The 18739-nt window shown below is 46.8% G+C and overlaps 1 protein-coding gene across 1 annotated transcript; it reads right to left on the reverse strand.

Moving 5' to 3' along the window:
* Nucleotides 1-4054: 4054 nt before the first annotated feature.
* On the reverse strand, nucleotides 4055-17837 carry LOC118212255 (syntaxin-2-like). The gene is made up of 11 exons (XM_035389966.1): nucleotides 17505-17837; nucleotides 14328-14402; nucleotides 13837-13936; nucleotides 10230-10304; nucleotides 9358-9431; nucleotides 8782-8890; nucleotides 6650-6723; nucleotides 6004-6141; nucleotides 5434-5544; nucleotides 4795-4907; nucleotides 4055-4195 (listed from the first exon to the last, which is right to left on the reverse strand). Exons 1-10 carry the CDS (start codon nucleotides 17532-17534, stop codon nucleotides 4818-4820), a joined length of 876 nt encoding a protein of 291 aa, XP_035245857.1. The 5' UTR covers nucleotides 17535-17837; the 3' UTR covers nucleotides 4055-4195; nucleotides 4795-4817.
* Nucleotides 17838-18739: the final 902 nt, after the last annotated feature.

The raw sequence follows: 18739 nt of genomic DNA on the forward strand, positions 1-18739 counted from the left end.
ACACACGCCCACATGCCTGGGTTCAGCCGTCTTGTTTATTTATGTTTTTATGCTTTTTGACAGCTGCTGAGGAATCTCACACATCAGCACATCTACAAGCCGTTTCTCATTACCACATGCAGAAATACAAGCACACATTTTTAATACCCTCCTACGACTCCCTCTATCCCACCCACATATTTAACACTCATTCTCTCTGTCACACAGACACATGCGCACACGCACGCACACACACACACACACACACACATATGGAACATCACTCCATGCTTTGATCATTTTTCTCATTCTCCAACACACATGCACACACACACACACACAGATTCAAGTCCAAACCCAATCCGCCATCCAGTGCCCCACTGCCAGACAGACCAATCATCCACATGCATCCCCTGCCTGTGTCCAATCACAGATGAAGGCCTGGAGGGCAGAGGGGTGTTGAAGGAGCTAATTTGGGCAGGGCAGTTGGCGGGGCCGGGGGATGAAGGAAAAGAAGCGCGGTGCTCGTGAGATAATTTCCTCCGCACGGTTGCCTAGCAACTGCTGCAGCTCTTCCACCGCTCGTGGCTGTGCGGGCCGCGGACTGAGGCATCGCACGCAGAGAGTGACATCACCGCGGCGCAACCGCCGCCGCGCCCGCCACGAGCCCGCAAGAGGCCGCGCAGAACCACACAGGACTGCGTTTCCATGGATTCAGACTGGCCTGCGAGCTTTCCGATTGGTCGGAAGGCTGAAAAGGCCCTGGTTTCTGTCCCTCAGGACCTGGTTTGGCAAACGGCTACACAATCCGAGAGAGCGTGTCCAATCAAACGGCTACAAACGGAATCCACCTTTGCTGAGGCAAAGTGTGTTTGCGGGTTGCCAGATTGGTCTCGGGAGGAGCAGGCGGCTAACGTGTCAAGCTAACGGCCAAGGTTCCCCCGGAGCCTCGGTCACCAGTACGTCCCCTCCTGACACCCCCACACGGCTAAAGACCAGCCTTTCACACAGAAAGCCTTATCTTAGGGCCAACAGCAGGGCCGTTCACACAGAAAGCCTTATCTTAGGGCCAACAGCCGGGCCGTTCACACAGAAAGCCTTATCTTAGGGCCAACAGCCGGGTCGTTCACACAGAAAGCCTCATCTTAGGGCCAAAGTGGGGTCGTTCACACAGAAAGCCTCATCTTAGGGCCAAAGTGGGGTCGTTCACACAGAAAGCCTTATCTTAGGGCCAACAGCTGGGTCGTTCACACAGAAAGCCTTATCTTAGGGCCAACAGCCGGGTCGTTCACACAGAAAGCCTCATCTTAGGGCCAAAGTGGGGTCGTTCACACAGAAAGCCTTATCTTAGGGCCAAAGTGGGGTCGTTCACACAGAAAGCCTTATCTTAGGGCCAACAGCCGGGTCGTTCACGACACCGTCCGCGGTGACGGCAGAACCGCCACCCAGCCCGGGGCTCTCTGCGCCTCTCCCGCCATTGCCGCGCCCAACCCGTTGCTTTGGATACCAGTGCGTTGCCGCGCCGACGTCCAGGAGAGTCCCCGGCCCTTCTGGTTCTGCTGCAGCCAGAGGCCGCCTGACCTCCATCGCAGGTTCCGCGTCCAAGCGGTCCTCCCCAGCCCTGGGTGTCCAGCAGGGGGGTCCGTGGGGGTCTGTGGAACCCTGTACCACAGAGCTCCCTGCTTACACTCCATATGTAATGACTACGCAGTAAATAGAGTCGGGGAAAGTTTAAAAAATAGAACCCTTTTGAAACTTATGATGGGGGTTCTCTGGACGCCTTTGGGCCTGGGCAGGGGTCCCTGGATCAGAATAGACCGGAAACCCAATAGGCACTCCTCTCTTCCTCCTCTCTTCGCCGGACGCAAGGTCAGAAGTCCGGCTCGACGAGAGCAAACCCGCCAGCTCCCTCAGGGTTCATTTTGAGCGGAAACAACAGGAGTGACACAACAGCTTCAAAAATGACAAAAAAAAAGTAGTACCATAAACAACATTTTGTTTATTCATTTTGCATCAGTGAGGTCACTTGTATCACAGTGTTAACACAGTGCTTAAGGGGGAACTGTTTCTAATGCAATTTAATATCAAACACAGAGGTAAAAATCCAGTGGCACAATATTTTACAAATTCATAGATCTAGAAGCTCCAGCCAAGTGTGTAGGTACCTGCTGATAGTGGGACAGATCTTTAAGGCACTTTAACGCACTTGTGAATAGCAATGACAAACTATACCCCGCACATACAAAATAATAAAATAAAATGCAATAAAAAAACGTAGAGATTGCAGAGATCTTCAGAATAGGAACACCATGTAAGGACACATGAACTGCTCAACCACAAAACCCAAACTTTAGGTGAACCACTAAACTGGGTGGCTCTCAAACCTCACGATCCGTGCACACTCCGAGAGTGATTAACAGTGGTAGACCTCTGAAACCTCATTTGGTTTGTTTCCTTCAGTGCAAGACAAGCACAAGTCATAAGACAACCATGGAGGTGCTCTTCAACTCCACAAACAACAGTGGATCAATGGATCCTGCACAATGTGGTCTAATCCAACTTCACACACTCAAGGCACAACTGAGCACATAAATTCACACACACATAGACAGACAGTCCAACACACACACACACACGCACACAGACACGCACTCACACACATACAGACCCACGCAGACACACACACACACACACAGACATTTATATACATAAAACATTGACACTGGCATTTAAGAATGACTCATGACTGTAAATGCATTACTTCTGTGAAATGAATACAGTATTGCTTTTGACTCCTCGAAATCACACTACAAAATGTGCACCGCCTCACACAGCTTGCATAAAGACACGCAGCTGAAGCAGATGCACTCCCTCCGCGTGCGTTCGTTTGGCGATGTGAGGTCTCAACACCTGTTTCTGTGCAGGACCGCAACGCTGTGCAAGGCCGACCTGTTGTTCCGTTTCCCGCGGAGACGCCCGCGCCGGGCTCTCGACGGTGCGTCACACAGCTCGCCGCGCCAGTCGCTCGCGCGCTCTCTCAGCTGACAGCGCAGCCGTCACTGAGACGCGATCATCCGTCCAACGCGAACGGCCATCAACACCTTTTTTTTTTTTAAAGAATAACCTTCAAATCTGCAAATGGTTCTTAATGCGGCGGGAACACGGGTGAAATGCTATACAGCACAGAGATTACCGTCGCTAGTGATTAGCATTCAGTGCAAGGGCTGTGCTGAGCCACTGATGTGTATACCATGTGGATGGATTGGTCTAATCCTGCCTGTGCGCTACAGGCCCATCCAGACGCCGCAGCGATCGGTGCCAGCGGCAGCCCTAAAGTGACACCCGTGAACACACAGACAGATGTGTTGGCTGCAGCCAGGCCTCTCCCAGGCCCGGATTTTATAGCATGAGTCGTTGTCGCCCCCTGGTGGAGTGTTTGTGCAGTACGCCACAGGACAAAAATACATTTATATATTTTCCCAGGAAATTTAAAGATGGTTTACTGATTCAAGATTAATCAAGATACGAAAGCCGTATGAGAGAAGCCGCTGATTCAGGACAGCTGTACAGGCCAGAGGCAGCTTTTCAGTGAGAGATTAGGGGAGTGTGTCTGTGTGTTTGTGTGTGTGCGTGTGTCAGCGTGCATGCGTGTCTGTATCTGTGTGGGTGTGTGTATATATCTGTGTGTATGTGTGTGTCTGTGTGTGTGTGTGTGTAACTGTGTGTATATCTGTGTGTGTGTGTGTGTGTGCGTGTGAAACTGTGTGTATATGTGTGTGTGTGTGTGTGTGTGTGTGTGTGAAACTGTGTGTACATCTGTGCGCGTGTGTGTCTATCTGTGTGTGTGAGTGTGTGTGTGCGTGTGCACACAATATCATGCTGATTTTCAAATGTGATTTTCACAAAAAGCCCTCGATCTGAGAGGGATAGAGGGTAGAGCTTCATCTCCTCCTCGGACCCTCCCCGACGAGATTCCGGATCCTTCCGAAAGAAAACGTTGACAGGAGAAAGGAGAGACGGGAGGGCGCGTTCTTCAGGGAGATCTGAAGGAGTGTCACTCCATCCTGCACACGCACCACTGTTCGTGTATTCCTTCTTGTTCTTTCTTTTTTTTTTTTGGCAGACACACCTGCTCCTTAATTGCTGCTGTACCGACGATGACTACGGCTGAAACAGCAAGGCCCACAACAACACAAATAGCAAGAGAGAACGCTTTCTGCAGGGAAAAATAAATAAAATTCAGGAGGGAAGAAAAAAAAAAGAGAAGCAAAAGTGAAAACCAGCTCTCCTGCTATTGGACCTTTTGAATCCTGGCATTGTGACATCACACTTCAGTAATTTCACCTGATCTACCACCAGTGTCAGACTAATGGTCTGTGAGCTGATGCCTCACTCACGCTGAACCAGAGGCAGTGCTGCTGTGGGAGAGCACGTGGGTAAAGTGTGAGGGGGAAGTGCTGCTGTGGTTGTGAGGAACTGAAGTGTGGGAAAAGATGGCCGCTTGTTCTTTAGTCTCCTATTTGAGCTTCCCAAATGTTGCCGACTCCTGGTCCTAACGCTGAGCTGTGTTAAGCCATGTGGTGGTAGTTATCAGTGTTAAGCAATGTGGTGGTAGTTATCAGCGTTAAGCAATGTGGTGGTAGTTATCAGCGTTAAGCAATGTCGTGGTGGTTAGCAGTGTTAGGTAATGCAGTGGTAGTTAGCAGTGTTAGGTAATGCAGTGGTAGTTAGCAGTGTTAAGTAATGCAGCGGTAGTTAGCAGTGTTAAGTAATGCAGTAGTAGTTAGCAGTGTTAAGTAGCGTGGTGGTAGTTACCTAGACGAGGGAGTGGGGTTGGACTATGGTTTAGGGAGTCCCACAGACAGACCAATGATAAGAGCAAGTAGAGCAAGCAGGACCAGCACAACTATGGCAATTATTATGTATTTCTGTCAAAAACAGAACAAAGGGAACAGGGACGTTACTGAGGAGTCAAACAGGGCACAGACATCCAGTAACACCAGTACAGCAATAAGAACATTTATAAACCAGTAAAGTATAAAACACAATTATAAACCAGTAAAGTATAAAGCACATTTATAAACCAGTAAAGTATAAATCACAATTACAAACCAGTAAAGTATAAAGCACATTAATAAACCAGTAAAGTATAAAGCACATTTATAAATCAGTATTTATCATTTATCTGTGTAATACAAACTGCAGCTGCCTTGAACAGGTCAGGTGACCTCGCCCGCACAGTTAGTCAGACATTTCATCCCCCGGTTTCCAGTGCACAACGTGTTTATTCAGAATTTTCTTTACAGAGTTCCAGAGGCACGCAGAGCACGACGGCGCAGGCTAACGCCACTGTTACGGCCGCAAGGGGGCGCTCCCGCGGCGCGATACACCCGGCGGTCAGGAGCCGGGCTCGCTGCTCTTGAACAGACTGGGGAAACTGGGGAGGAGCCTTACCCGGCGGGCTTTGGTCTGGTAGCGAACGGCTTTTTTGGTCTCCCCCACTGCGCGGCCCACGTACTCCGCCGCGCTGGACACGTTCTTCTCGATGTTGTTGGTCATGTCGCCCTGGGAAACAAACGCGAGAGTGGGGCTGGGCGACGCGCCGCGACGACAATTACCGAACGCAGTAACGGTTGTCGCCACTGTGTGGCGCACTGCCTTTCTTTTAGTGCTTTCTAGTCATTCTTACAAATTCTAGTGTGTGGACACTATTTAGAATCTACACCCTGGGAAAGGAGACCATCAAATATGGGAGGTCACGGTGGGGTCAGAGGGTAACAATGGGGTCAGAGGGTCACAGTGGGGTCAGAGGGGTGCAGTGGGGTCACAGTGGGGTCAGAGAGTCACAGCCAGGTCAGAGGGTCACAGTGGGGACAGAGGGTCACAGTGGGGTTAGAGGGTCACAGAGGGGTCAGAGGGTCACAGAGGGGTCAGAGGGTCGCAGTGGGGTCAGAAGGTAACGGTAAGGTCAGAGGGTCTCAGTGGGGTCAGAGGGTCACAGTGAGGTCAGAGTCATGGCTTTACCTGCGTCTCCACCAGCAGGGCTATGTCCAGGAACATGCTGTGCAGCTCCCTGATGCTGGACTCCAGCTGGATGATGTCTTTGTGCCGGGACTCGATCTCGCTCAGGGCCTCGCGGGAGATCTGGGAGTCTGACATCACCTGCCCCCGGGACAGAGACAGCTTAGGCCACGCCCCCCTCAGGAGCCTTGGATCTCACAAGACTGCTCGCACGTTCACAGTCACACAGTTACAGCACCTCTAAATGTCTGCCTTTTCAAATTTCTATTGTAATGTTGATAGATAAGATTATCTAGTGCCCCAAATCTCAAATTTCAGTTTTCTTAAACAAGGAAATAGTAATTCGATGTCATCCAAATATACACACCGCATTAAATATAGTTTTTGTCTTTCTTTCGTAAAATATTCATGTATACAACATGTTAATAATGTTTTTGCTGATTTCTGTTCATGATAAAAGGAAGTTTAAGAAAATGATTGCAGAGGCATTCCAAAACATTCCACCAGGGGGCGCCAGGTGAGCCACCATACACAGCACTTTGCAGTGTGGTGAATGCACTGTGGAATACAGTATGTAGCACTGTCACTGACAGAGACGAGTGAACCGGCTTCTAACGCAGTTCCTCATGAATTCTGCCGACCCACTTACGCCTGACACAAATATGGCAGGATTGCCGCTCTCCAGCATGGCCTCCAGCTGCTCGTTCGTGGTCACTCTTCCCGCTAAAAATAAATAAATAAATAAATACATAAATACATAAATAAATCAAATTCAGACAAAAATACATTAGTTTACATTTTTGAAGGTCGATGACAAAATGTGGTTTGTGTTTGTGCGTACGCGATGTTTGTGTGTATATTTGCAAGTGCAGGGGTAGGGGGGAGAGGGAGAGAGAGAGAAAAAAGATCTGAAAAAGGAAACAGAAAAGCTGAGCGTGATACAGTTTGTAACACACAAGAGTGTAATACAGAGACACAGCAAAAGCTGTTTTTATAAACTCAGCATGCACACAAAGTACTCGCCCACCACCCCACACACACACACACACACACAAACACAGACACACACACTCTCTCAATTCTCCCCCTAGCCAAAACAGAACTACTGAGCAGCACGCAGCAAAGTGCTCATCAGACACACTGAAGCGCATCCAGTGATAAGTGAAAAACATCGGGGGGGGGGGGGGGGGGGGGGGCAAGAGGGGTGGGGTGGGGGGGGGGGGGGGCTCATTAGCAAAGAGTCACGTGACCGCTGGGTTTAACCATCAGAGGATTACCCCGGGAATTTCCCACCGGAATCCTAATCAGAGCACCTGCGCACAGCCTGCCGGAAACTTCCGCATCCGACTCACTGGCGACGCAGAGAATCAGCCTCAAAATCATAAACAGCCCCAGATAAATGAACACTCCACCTCCAGGCTTTGGAACAATGCTGACAGAGCTTGTGACAGACTAGCCACATCAGGCCCACGATTCGCCACATCTCTGTTTCCAAGCACAGGGCCCCTGACACACACACCGGCGCTACGCGCCTCCGTGGTCACGTGACCACGCCGTCCCCACGGCACCCTCTGCTCTCAGCTCCCGTTTCCAGGGCGACAGGCGTCACTCGCCGCAGGTGGGAATACTTCCTGCTCGGCTCCCCTGGAGGTTAAGGGAGTCGGTCGCCTGCGCCGACTCAGGCAGGTAAACAACACGCCCGTCGGCTCCGAAGTCCAAGGACAAACGGCCGGCCTTCTGAACTCCAGTTCTGGCTCCGATACGGCGCTACGAGCCGTTAAATCACACAGTCCCTCTCATCCTGCGCGCTAGCACTTCAGCTGCAGCACGTACGCAAAATAATTTCACTTCTATCGCCGCCAAGGAAACAGATCTGCGGTCAAGGCCAAAAAACATCTCAGTGACGTGCGTGTTGGTAACACGGCACACACCGTGGGAGGTTTCGCTGGGGGAAACATTCTGTAATTCTGTTGGAAAAATTTGCTAAATGCTGTGGGGCAAATAAATAGTAATCGGGAATGTAATGACTCCAAATTTAGGTTTCCAGACGCTCTGCTTTGTACTGGCCAACAGTATAGTTTCAACACGTGAGATGAAGTAAATACACTACACAGCCAAAAGTATGTGGACACCTGACATCCAACATCTCACCCAAAATTATGGGCATTAATATGGAGTTGGTCCACTCTTTGCTGCTATAACAACCTCCACTCTTCTGGGAAGGCTTTATACTACAGCATTGCTTCAGGGAACTGCTTCAATTCAGCCAGGAGAGCATTACTGAGGTCAGGCACTGATTGGACGATTAGGCCTGACTTGCAGTTGGCTTTGCAACTGATCCCAAAGGTGTTGGATGGGGCTGAGGTCAGGGCTCTGTGCGGGCCGGTCTAGTTCAAGTCCGACAAAACCGTCTCTGTATGGACCTCACTGCATGCCCGGGGGCACTGTCATGCAGAAACAGAAGATGGCCTCCCCCAAAACTGTTGGGGGAAGCACAGAATAGTCTAGAAAGTCTGTATGCTGTAGCATTAAGATTTGCCTTCACTGGAACAAAGGGGCCTAGACCAAACCATGAAAAACTTTAAAAATTTACTCCAATATCCCTCTTTTCTCCCACTAACAAAAGCTCCCAAGTTCAATTTTATAAAAAAAAAACATTTGGGTATTTGGACACCCAGGTTCATTCGCTACATAATCCCTATCTTCCAGGCCTACCGTATGTGGGGGAAAAGAACAGTCGTTCATGTCACTGCAGAGTCTCCAACGCCTTCCGAAACCTACTTATCTCCAGCTGTCTCTGAATTCGGCCTTTGCTCCTCTCCCGGAAGGACACCTGCGCCTCGTTGTACAGGGTCATGACCTCCCCGAACCTGCGGCACAGCGCGGAGAGCTACAGGAAACAACGGAATAAAAAATAGAAGCGTGAAGCTCAAACGTAAACAGAAAAGTACAAAGCGACAAGTACAAAGTCCCTCAGCACTCAGGCTATGGGAAAAGTGCGCTATAAAAATATAAAATTGCTGTTACTATTTAAGTCAACGGTTTCCTGCCAAGGTCACTGTTAATTCACTGAAAGAAAATGGATATCCGCAGCTCCCAATACTTTATTGACTAAAAAAGACAGGCAACGTTTCAACCCAACAGGATCTTCGTCAGGCAGATCCATTTTCTTTCAATCTTCACATGTACTTTTATCCTGCACCTGGCCAAATACTGGTTGGATGTGCACGCAGCTACTCTACTGTGCACTGTTAGTTCATTCTCAGGCCTGCGAGCGGGGCTTTTGCCATTGCTGCACGCGGGTATTCCTGCACAAGTGCGGTAAAGTGGATGATAAAACGTGGCCTGGATTCAGACCTGGGATTTCTGGATGCGGGGATTCACCGATGCCCCGACTGCATTCTCGTCCTGGGACAGCTCCGCCTGCATGGCTGGGAACACAGAAGGGAACAGAGGCGTACTCATTCCCTACATTCCGTCCTAATTCCGAAACAGGTAAAGCTCATTTTCGCCCCCCATACACTTCAGTCATTGCTTACAGTCGGCCTGCCTTCCAGCACGCCTGAGGCCGATTTAAGACTCAGGCCCAGCATGACATCACAGCTAAGAAAAGACACACCCTAGACAATACAAACCCAGACAAGCCCGTACCATTAATGACAAATCTGACCAACTCAATGTATCACTCTAAACCTTTAGGGCCAAAAAATAAGAGCCTCCTCAGTCACTGCACTTCCTGTTTCCATGAGGATGTTCTTTTTTATTTTTTCATAAGAAATGCTTGAATACAATGGCTTGGAAAGGCCAAACAATAGATCAATTAAATAAATCCAAAATATGGTGCATGTTTGGTATGCCAGAAATGGCAAACCAGAAATCTACATTCCCTGAAACCATGCCCAGAGGAAAACCTCAATGCTCTGAGTTTTAACACAATTTGAGAGAGAAGATTCTACATCAAAAAAAAAAAAAATTCAATTTAAAATCTGAATGCTGTGCTATATTCTCATGTTTTGTTCATATAATCTCCTCCCCAAGTCAAACCTGAAGAGGGACTGCAAGGTCATGTTATGGCTGGTAGTCCATGTTACCCACAACAAACAGCTCTTCTGCTCAGGCTGTTTTCAGGTCAAACTCCCTGAGGCGAAACCAAACACACTGATGACCGAACTGGCTAAGGATCTCCCCAAAGGATCCCCCCCCCCCCCCCCCACCCCCACCCCCATTACCCTTTAAGCGGTCCTGCACGGTGCTGGCGTCCCTCTTGATCTCCTCATTGAGCCGTGACAGTTCCGCCTTCGTTCCTGGGGGACACGGCAGACAGAAGAGCCCCCCATCAGCAGAGTGCGAGACGGGGGGGGGGGGGGGGGATGATCCGCCACAGGATCATCAGAGCCCAAACCCTGCAGACGTTCACAGAATACACACTGGCCAACACAGACCAGCCCCCTGCTAGTCTGGGAGTTCAGCTCTAGATGGGAGCCCACCGTGATGTAATGGTACATCAGCCAATAGGAGACAGTCTATGGCAGGAGAGAGAATTCAGTGGGCAGGCTTTCATTAGAAGCACACATTCTGTTAGACAGCCTTTATTGCAGGTTTGTGCTAAAAGCAAATGTGGTAGTTAACAAAATGGTGCCTATATTTTTTCATTAAGCATACCAAGCGATTAAGGTTATTTTTCTAAACTGAATTCATCATTTAATCTCCCTAACAAGATGTGAAGAAAGAAGTTTTGCGTTTATACTTCCTACAAATAGATTATTCAGATCATCGGCACACCTATTAGTCACGGAAAATTAAGGAAAACAGGTTGAGACCAATGATCAGTTTAAAGGGAAGTTTGATACCTGTAATACCAGTATCAACAATGTTTTAGGGGGAAGTAACACCTGGGTCAGAACAGTAACACTGTGACAACCCTAGTCCTGAATTTAAGAAGCTATGAAGATTTGTTCGTTGCATTCGCTATGTTAATTGCAGTGACCGTCAAACGCATGACGGTTTAGAAGAAATCGGAGGAGAACAGACATCCTGTGGCTGTAATTATGAGTTTAAGAGCAAACGGCACTCTAATTATTTTTACTCCGGGGGCAGTGAGTTTATTTTCCAACTCACCTTTTTAAACGTGCACAGTTATGAACGCAAACCGTATCAGAACGAAAAGAAACTGTGCTTTCCACACCAATAAAAAAAAGCAAAGAAACACGAATGGAGAGTAGCCAAAATCGGCATCTCATAACACACTAATTACACAGCCTCAGAGTCTGAGATAAACACACACCTGCGGATGTTAGCTTTCTATGGGGGGGGGTGAAGGATCTTTATTGCTATGATGCTGCACTCTTCTCTCCCAGTGCGGATGGGGATTAGTCAGCCGACCAATCATCAAACAGGGGAAGCTGGTCTGACTGATCCTGGCCAATTAGCAGCTCGCTGTGTGTGTCATTGCAGTCATACACTACCCCCTGCACTGCATACGCAGCCGCATGCAGGTACGTGAGCCCGATTCCGTTTTCCTTTATGTTTCCTTCAGAATCCAAAATGGCTCTCAGCAATTCACACCAGTTTCAGGGGGAAGCCGAGCTCACGAACAAGGCCGGATCAGATGAGGCAGGAAGCAGAAATGGGACTAAAAAAAATGTTGCAACAGAAATTCTCTTTTGAAAATAAAGGGAAAATAAAGAAAACACAATTACCTGTATGTGGCTGTGTTTGCAGTGCAGGGGGTAGCGTACTGACACAAACACCCCCAACCCCACTTCCTGTGGGGATCTCAGCTAAACAACCGAACTGTGAACAAGCGGCCAGCACACGCCCCCACCGCCCCCCCCCACCCACCCCTCCCTCCGCAGGGGCCTGGGGGTCCGGACCGATCCCAGGCTCGCCTCCCGCACTTCCTCATTTCCCATGAGGAGCGGTGTGTGACATTTCCCCGGAGGACGGAACCCAAACGCCCGTTCACACTCCCCCTCACAAAAGGGACGCTGGTCCGCACATTTCCACAAACGCGCCATTTTCAAACCGACGGCTCACTGGGCCCATCGCTGACTTGGTTCATTAAAGTCTTGTGAGATTCTACGCCGATGTGATCCACACAAGCCTCAAACACTGGCAAAGCAACCATGCCTAGCACTTAGTTTCGGTCAACTTATCTTACGGACAACAGAAGTTACAAGAATAAGCTATGACTCGTCGCCACTGATCAGCACAGTACTCAATTATAGCATAGCGACTTGGAGGGGGTTATCAAGTACTAGCCTATTCCAAACAAGGAGACTAGATTACTGCTACAACAGGCTGATTCCCGGCTAGGCCTCTGGAAACTGGAACAGTTCTACTACTCGTTCCACCGCTGGGAGATTCACGGAGGCCAGACACTGGCTTCCTTGAATCACACTATTTCGAACAAGCATTTGTTTTTCCTGCCTCAGAAAACAAATCCAGAAAAAAGGGCATTTAGAGCCACTCAACCCGGATGACGGGCCTCAGATTAACTCAATCCGTTATTTACATGCAGAGTGTTTCCCGTTTCTCTGACAACTTCCCTTCCTGTAAATAAACATTGTTTTCATGAAGTCATGCTTCATGACGCCAGAAAACATCCTTCATGATGCCAGACTGACAGAGTCCCCTGCAAGTCACTCACAGACCCTACCACAGCTCACTCGTAATGTTAACACACCCAGTTAACACATGCAAATCCAGGGAGATATTTCACAAAGCAGGATTACTGAGTTAGCTGAATAACTGCACTGAGTAAAACCCAGAACAGCTCTTTTTACTTCAGTCCATGTTCCAAACATGGGAGGGCTCCGGGTTTTACTCAGTGCAGTTATCCTGCTGACTCAGTAATCCTGCTCTGTGATACAGGGTTTTACTCAGTGCAGTTATCCTGCTGACTCAGTAAACCTGCTCTGTGATACAGGGTTTTACTCAGTGCAGTTATCCAGCTGACTCAGTAATCCTGCTCTGTGATACAGGGTTTTACTCAGCACAGTTATCCAGCTGACTCAGTAATCCTGCTCTGTGATACAGGGTTTTACTCAGTGCAGTTATCCTGGTGACTCAGTAATCCTGCTCTGTGATACAGGGTTTTACTCAGTGCAGTTATCCTGGTGACTCAGTAATCCTGCTCTGTGATACAGGGTTTTACTAAGTGTAGTTATCCAGCTGACTCAGTAAGCCTGCTCTGTGATACAGGGTTTTACTCAGCGCAGTTATCCAGCTAACTCAGTAAACCTGCTCTGTGATACAGGGTTTTACTCTGTGCAGTTATCCAGCTAACTCAGTAAACCTGCTCTGTGATACAGGGTTTTACTCTGTGCAGTTATCCAGCTAACTCAGTAATCCTGCTCTGTGATACAGGGTTTTACTCAGTGCAGTTATCCTGCTGACTCAGTAAACCTGCTCTGTGATACAGGGTTTTACTCAGTGCAGTTATCCTGCTGACTCAGTAATCCTGCTCTGTGATACAGGGTTTTACTCAGTGCAGTTATCCAGCTGAATCAGTAACCCTGCTCTGTGATACAGGGTTTTACTCAGTGCAGTTATCCTGCTGACTCAGTGATCCTGCTCTGTGATACAGGGTTTTACTCAGTGCAGTTATCCAGCTGACTCAGTAATCCTGCTCTGTGATACAGGGTTTTACTCAGTGCAGTTATCCTGCTGACTCAGTGATCCTGCTTGGTGAAACAGGGCCCTGGGCAGACCTAAACAGACGGACCGCATCACCCTGGTGCTCCTGTGGTTCCGCTGTGGTCAGAGTGAGAAGGCGGGTCACAGGTGTTGGGCGAGGAGAAAAGGGCGTGGCCCGGGTGCGCCGGTCGTACTCACTCTCGTCAGGATCCGGTGCGGACAGAACGCAGCTGTGTTTGTTTTTCACCTCCTCCACCTTAGAGGAGATCCCATCAACCAGCCCTCGGGTCTCCTGCACCTGTGGGAATAAACGGCAAAAAAAACAACCAACGTCCTCGCAAACAGTATAAACCTGAACTGTCCATACAATCAGACACACACACGACCGGTCACACCCACTATCTATACAAACAGCCACGCCCAGCACGTCCATTATCTATGCAGTTTATACACACAGCACACCAAGGAAAATGACAACAAAAAAAAAGACAAATGAAACCACCATTTTTAATTATTTTAATCCAGACGACATGGAACGGCTTACCAATTCCTCACCACAGCCCGTGCGAACAAGGCATTAAACGTCTAAACTAAATGAAAGTGTACACGAGAAAATATGGAGTGACAAACACACAAGCGCGTGCATGTACACACAGGCACGCTCGCGAGCGCGCGCGGGATTACAGCACCTCTCTGAAAAATCCCTCCATGAAGAAGTCCTGCCCCCCTCGGAGTGTGACATCACCGCCCTCGTGTCCGCAGATCTGCGAGGACGGAAGAAAACACAACCGTCACCCCCAGCCACCCTCACTGCCCAAGCTCCGGGCAAAACACTGCATTGTTGTTATAATCACACAGTGCACAGTTTCTCATCTGCAAAAGTAAGACAGGTTTTTTTTTGTTTTTTTTTTAATCTCTGTGACATGACTCACTGCAGTGAGAACTGCACACGCCGGAAAACAGAAAGCTATATGCGGCGAAAAGTGAACACAAAAGTGGTACGCTTAGAGGGGTGAAACACAAGACGATTTAGCGGCTGGCTGACACCGGGAAGAGGAGAACGCAAATAACCGGAGGACGACTGCAACTGCACACCTGCGTGTACCTCCGCCATTCCTCTGCAGAACAGCAACTGCCAAAAATTAGCACCAACCACAAACGGACAGAAATACAAACACACCAACTGCTGGCAGAGCTCTCTACCGTACGGAGCACTGAGGCACGAATAACAGGGAACTGCTATACAGAACACATCATAAGCGGTTTTACGTCTTAGCTAAATGTTATACAGAATACACCTTAAGCGTACTGACTAAAGTTAAACAGGAATTGGAGAGACAAAAGAGTTGTTCTCAATTATAGTAAAGAAGCAACAAGTGAAAATGTGAAATCTTTCGAAAGACATCTTAACTGGCAAAGTGTAAATGGTAGCATATAAACAAATACTGAAACAATCTGGTTACAGCTGGCCGTAAATAGTGTGTTGGCAAAACTCCTTCTTTCAGTTCCACAGTGTCAGCGTGCATTTAGGCCTAACCGCTGATTTGTTAAGAGTGATGCCAGAGACACCGAGTGGCTTCTCCCCGACACTAGTCAGCCTGTCCCGACACGCCGTGCCCATACCAGTCAGACATTACAAGTCCCAACTTGGTTTGAGGTAGCGAGTATCGGAAAGATAAATATAGACCCACTAGTCTGACTTTGACAAGTTTGGGACTAAACTGGCTCTCGTTTTTAGTTAAAAACACTAAAATTAACTTAAACATCCACTGAGCACTAGTGACTTACTACTAGTTAAGTATTTTTGTATTATTTCTGCAGCCTACTTGAGAATACTTGGTGTACTAAAGGTTGCAAAGAAATTCAAGAGTAAGCTTAAGTATATTTTCCTGATGTATACATGCCCAAAAGTGAACAAAGTAGACTTTCTTATTTTAAGAAAGTATGCTATATTAGTGTGCTTATAAAACTTTATTGGGTCCATCTGGTCAACGTTCCCTTCAGTCTAAAACTGTCTATAAAGGTAGCAGAATAATAGGAAAGCACCTTATTCCCAAATTCCCCTCCTCAGACACTGAGAATAATTTTAAGAGCCTCAATCCTATAGACAAAATCCACAATGCATTATGCTGTATCCTCCGCTTGCTTAGACTTTAGTGGATATGCCTAGGCCCACTTTGTATTTCAGTCAATCATATGAACATATTGCCTCTTGGAGTTCCCGTCAGTTTCCCCGCAAGATCCATCTCGAGCAGTACAAATGGTTCAGAAACCTGAGCAGTTCCTAAAGGTTTAGGAGTGGACAATGACTGGTAACTTTATATACAAAGAGGCGTGAATACATGAATCTTACTTAAACTGGGATGTATCTTTGGATTTTCTGATGTTCTTCTGTCACTGAGGGGAGTTAGGTTGTCTTATTTCCATGCATTTTCAATGATTTCTCAATGATAACATGTTCGCCTGTGCAGACAGTTTCATTAACCCAAGAACATGGCTGGTTCTCACTTAACTCTCTTATGTAACTACGAAACTTGAACTTCTTTACAACTTTTGTTACATCCAGTATAGCTACTCATGTAGGCTCCAGAAAATGATACTAAATTACTGAACTAGGCTATTAAGCCACTTGTGCTGACTGGATGTTTAATTAAGTTACTTTTGAATTGTATTAACTAAAACATGAGCCAGCTTAATTAGACCCAAAGCTGTCAAAGTCAGACTAGTGGGTCTATATTCTAAATTCACACGTAGCCAGTTTGCAGTTTAGTTTTTCTTTTCTTTTCCTTTTATTTCTAAGGGGGTGCGGCGCAATATGGTTTAAAACACTCCGCGATAAGAAGGTACTATAAACAAATTGAGAGAGATTTACGAAAGTTTTTTTTTAATGCATAGTAGGTTTGATCTAAATGCAGTTATAGCATATCGCCTAGCCTTTTTCCAACGGTAGTATTTCTCGATACAATTTTGCCGCCGTGTTAACACATTCTACAGTTGCGGGTCAGGCACTCTTCACGGTATGAAGAAATTTTAGGAAAGCGCCTTCGATATTGCAGCGATAGATTTACTCCCTAGCCACATCTGTCCAAAATGTAAACAAGTCCGGCAATTTTCACAGTCGGTAAAAATTTTATGACAACGTCAGATGCATATTCCCAGTTCGTAACAAAAGTGGGCTATCTATCTAAATTCGGGGAATCAGAGTCGAATTCTTTATATAAATGTAGCTTATATTATTCAAAATTTTACGCTATATAGATATTTTATGTTAAGGGATTACCTATACGAAATAATCTAACGTTATAATATTTGATCTTAAATGAGCCATCCTACGTTACCTGGCTATCGCACCCACAGGTGACTACACCTTGCAACAGCACTCAAGTTTTTTGTTTGAGACAATGCCGCTATATGGCACGATATGGTAAAACGAATGTTTTTTTTTTAAATGGGTCAAATGGTTAGCAATGACCCAAACATTGTATTGAAACTGTAAACTGAATTGCATCACGTTACCGAACTAACTAAAGTTCGAACAGGCGCATAGGCTACTTGTTTGCTACCAGCAATCTAAAAGAAAAGAGGATTAACATAATCTAGCCAATATAGGAATGATTCCTAGCTCGTTAGCTAACGTAGTTTACAGTAACAAAACTAGGTTGCCAAAAAAACTAAATTCCTAACAGCTTTAGTGCACAAGATCAAGCGTAGCCTTGTTATCTGGCTAGCTACAGCATCAGGTAGCACAAACACCTTTTGCCTTTCTGGAAGTATTTTACAGTTTAAACTGGGAAGTGTGATTATAACAACATAATATTAGCCACTGTAGCTCGTTTAAAAGCGGAAGAAAAGTGTAGGCTACTCACCACTGTCAGATCAGCCAAACGGTCCCTCATCACACCTAGCTAACCGAGCTAGCTTTCAATTCCTGGGTTAATTTATCCAAAACAATCCAGAGACTGTCTACACAGCACATAGCCCAAGTGAGACAAAGAATAACCCTGGTGTTTTGCAAGAGTAGTCAGCCTTTGACCATTTGTGCTCAAGAAACACAGAACTACTTCCTCGGTCTTTTCACCAAGATATGGTGTTCATTTCAATGCGAGTAAAGCAGAATTTGCAATCTAATTCAACCAGCCATCCAGAACTAAGTAAACGACGCATCTGCCATAACAGCACTACGTGAACGGCTCTCTGTGGCCAGGACGCTGTACTGCACTCTTCAAAGCAGAACAATGTTTCCCCGCACTGACTGTAAATCATAGACTGTATAAAAACGCGGACCTGGCATGTTTCCTGTATAATCGGAAACATCGTCATTCATTCATGCATTCGTTCTTTGCACCCGCTTTCGTCCAAAACGCTCCTCGCTGAGTCTACCTTTAACAGCTGAGATCACATCTTCTGTAAAGTCTACCATTAACAGGAGAGTGCCACCCAGCAGATCCGCAGTGATGTAAAATACGCTATACAAATAAAATTTGATTTGATTTGATCAAATTTGATTTGATTTTCCTCCACTGTTTTCAGAGAGCACAAGGAATGATGATTTAGCCAAAGAGGAAATTATTTCTTAACTAAAGAATCACCTTAAAGAAATTTTTTAAACATTTATTTCCAGAACTGGAAAGAGTATGGGGTTCCAAGAAATCTTCTGATCCCTCTTTTGAATATGAATGATTCATATAACCTTTCAGGATTTGATAATGAGACTGTTAATGTAATAACTATCACCGTGTGGTCCATGGGGATGAATCTAGAATCTTGCAATGTGGTAATTGCTTGGGGTTCAAATTTTATTTCATGGCTGAGCAGACAGCTGAGTCACACATTTGTTGATTGTGAAGCTTGTTTATTGTGGAGGTGAGGACAGAAGTTTTTGATGAAATGATGCTCATCATTACCAACTTTTGAGATTTTTTTCACAAGAAAATATTAAACGCAAACCAAAATGCCACATTATACAACCACTGAAAATCAAAACTGGGGCTGACATGACCAGTAACTGGGTGATAGTACCATGCAACCTTGCTGCTGAAATGCACCTGTCACCTGTGCACAGGTAGCCCATTTATCATGTTCTATTTTCAGGAGTTTTTTT

This window comes from Anguilla anguilla, chromosome 14 (genome assembly GCF_013347855.1).
Source record: "Anguilla anguilla isolate fAngAng1 chromosome 14, fAngAng1.pri, whole genome shotgun sequence".
Classification (NCBI taxonomy): domain Eukaryota; kingdom Metazoa; phylum Chordata; class Actinopteri; order Anguilliformes; family Anguillidae; genus Anguilla; species Anguilla anguilla.

Bases quoted from the DNA above. Each gene is read 5' to 3' on its own strand.
- LOC118212255 (XM_035389966.1), bottom strand. From the start codon at position 17,534: ATGAGGGACCGTTTGGCTGATCTGACAGTG. The intron at 10,305-13,836 runs GTGAGTACGACC...CGTGTCCCCCAG, and splicing joins CGCACCGGATCCTGACGAGA to GAACGAAGGCGGAACTGTCA. The intron at 9,432-10,229 runs GTAATGGGGGTG...CTGTGTTCCCAG, and splicing joins CGTGCAGGACCGCTTAAAGG to CCATGCAGGCGGAGCTGTCC.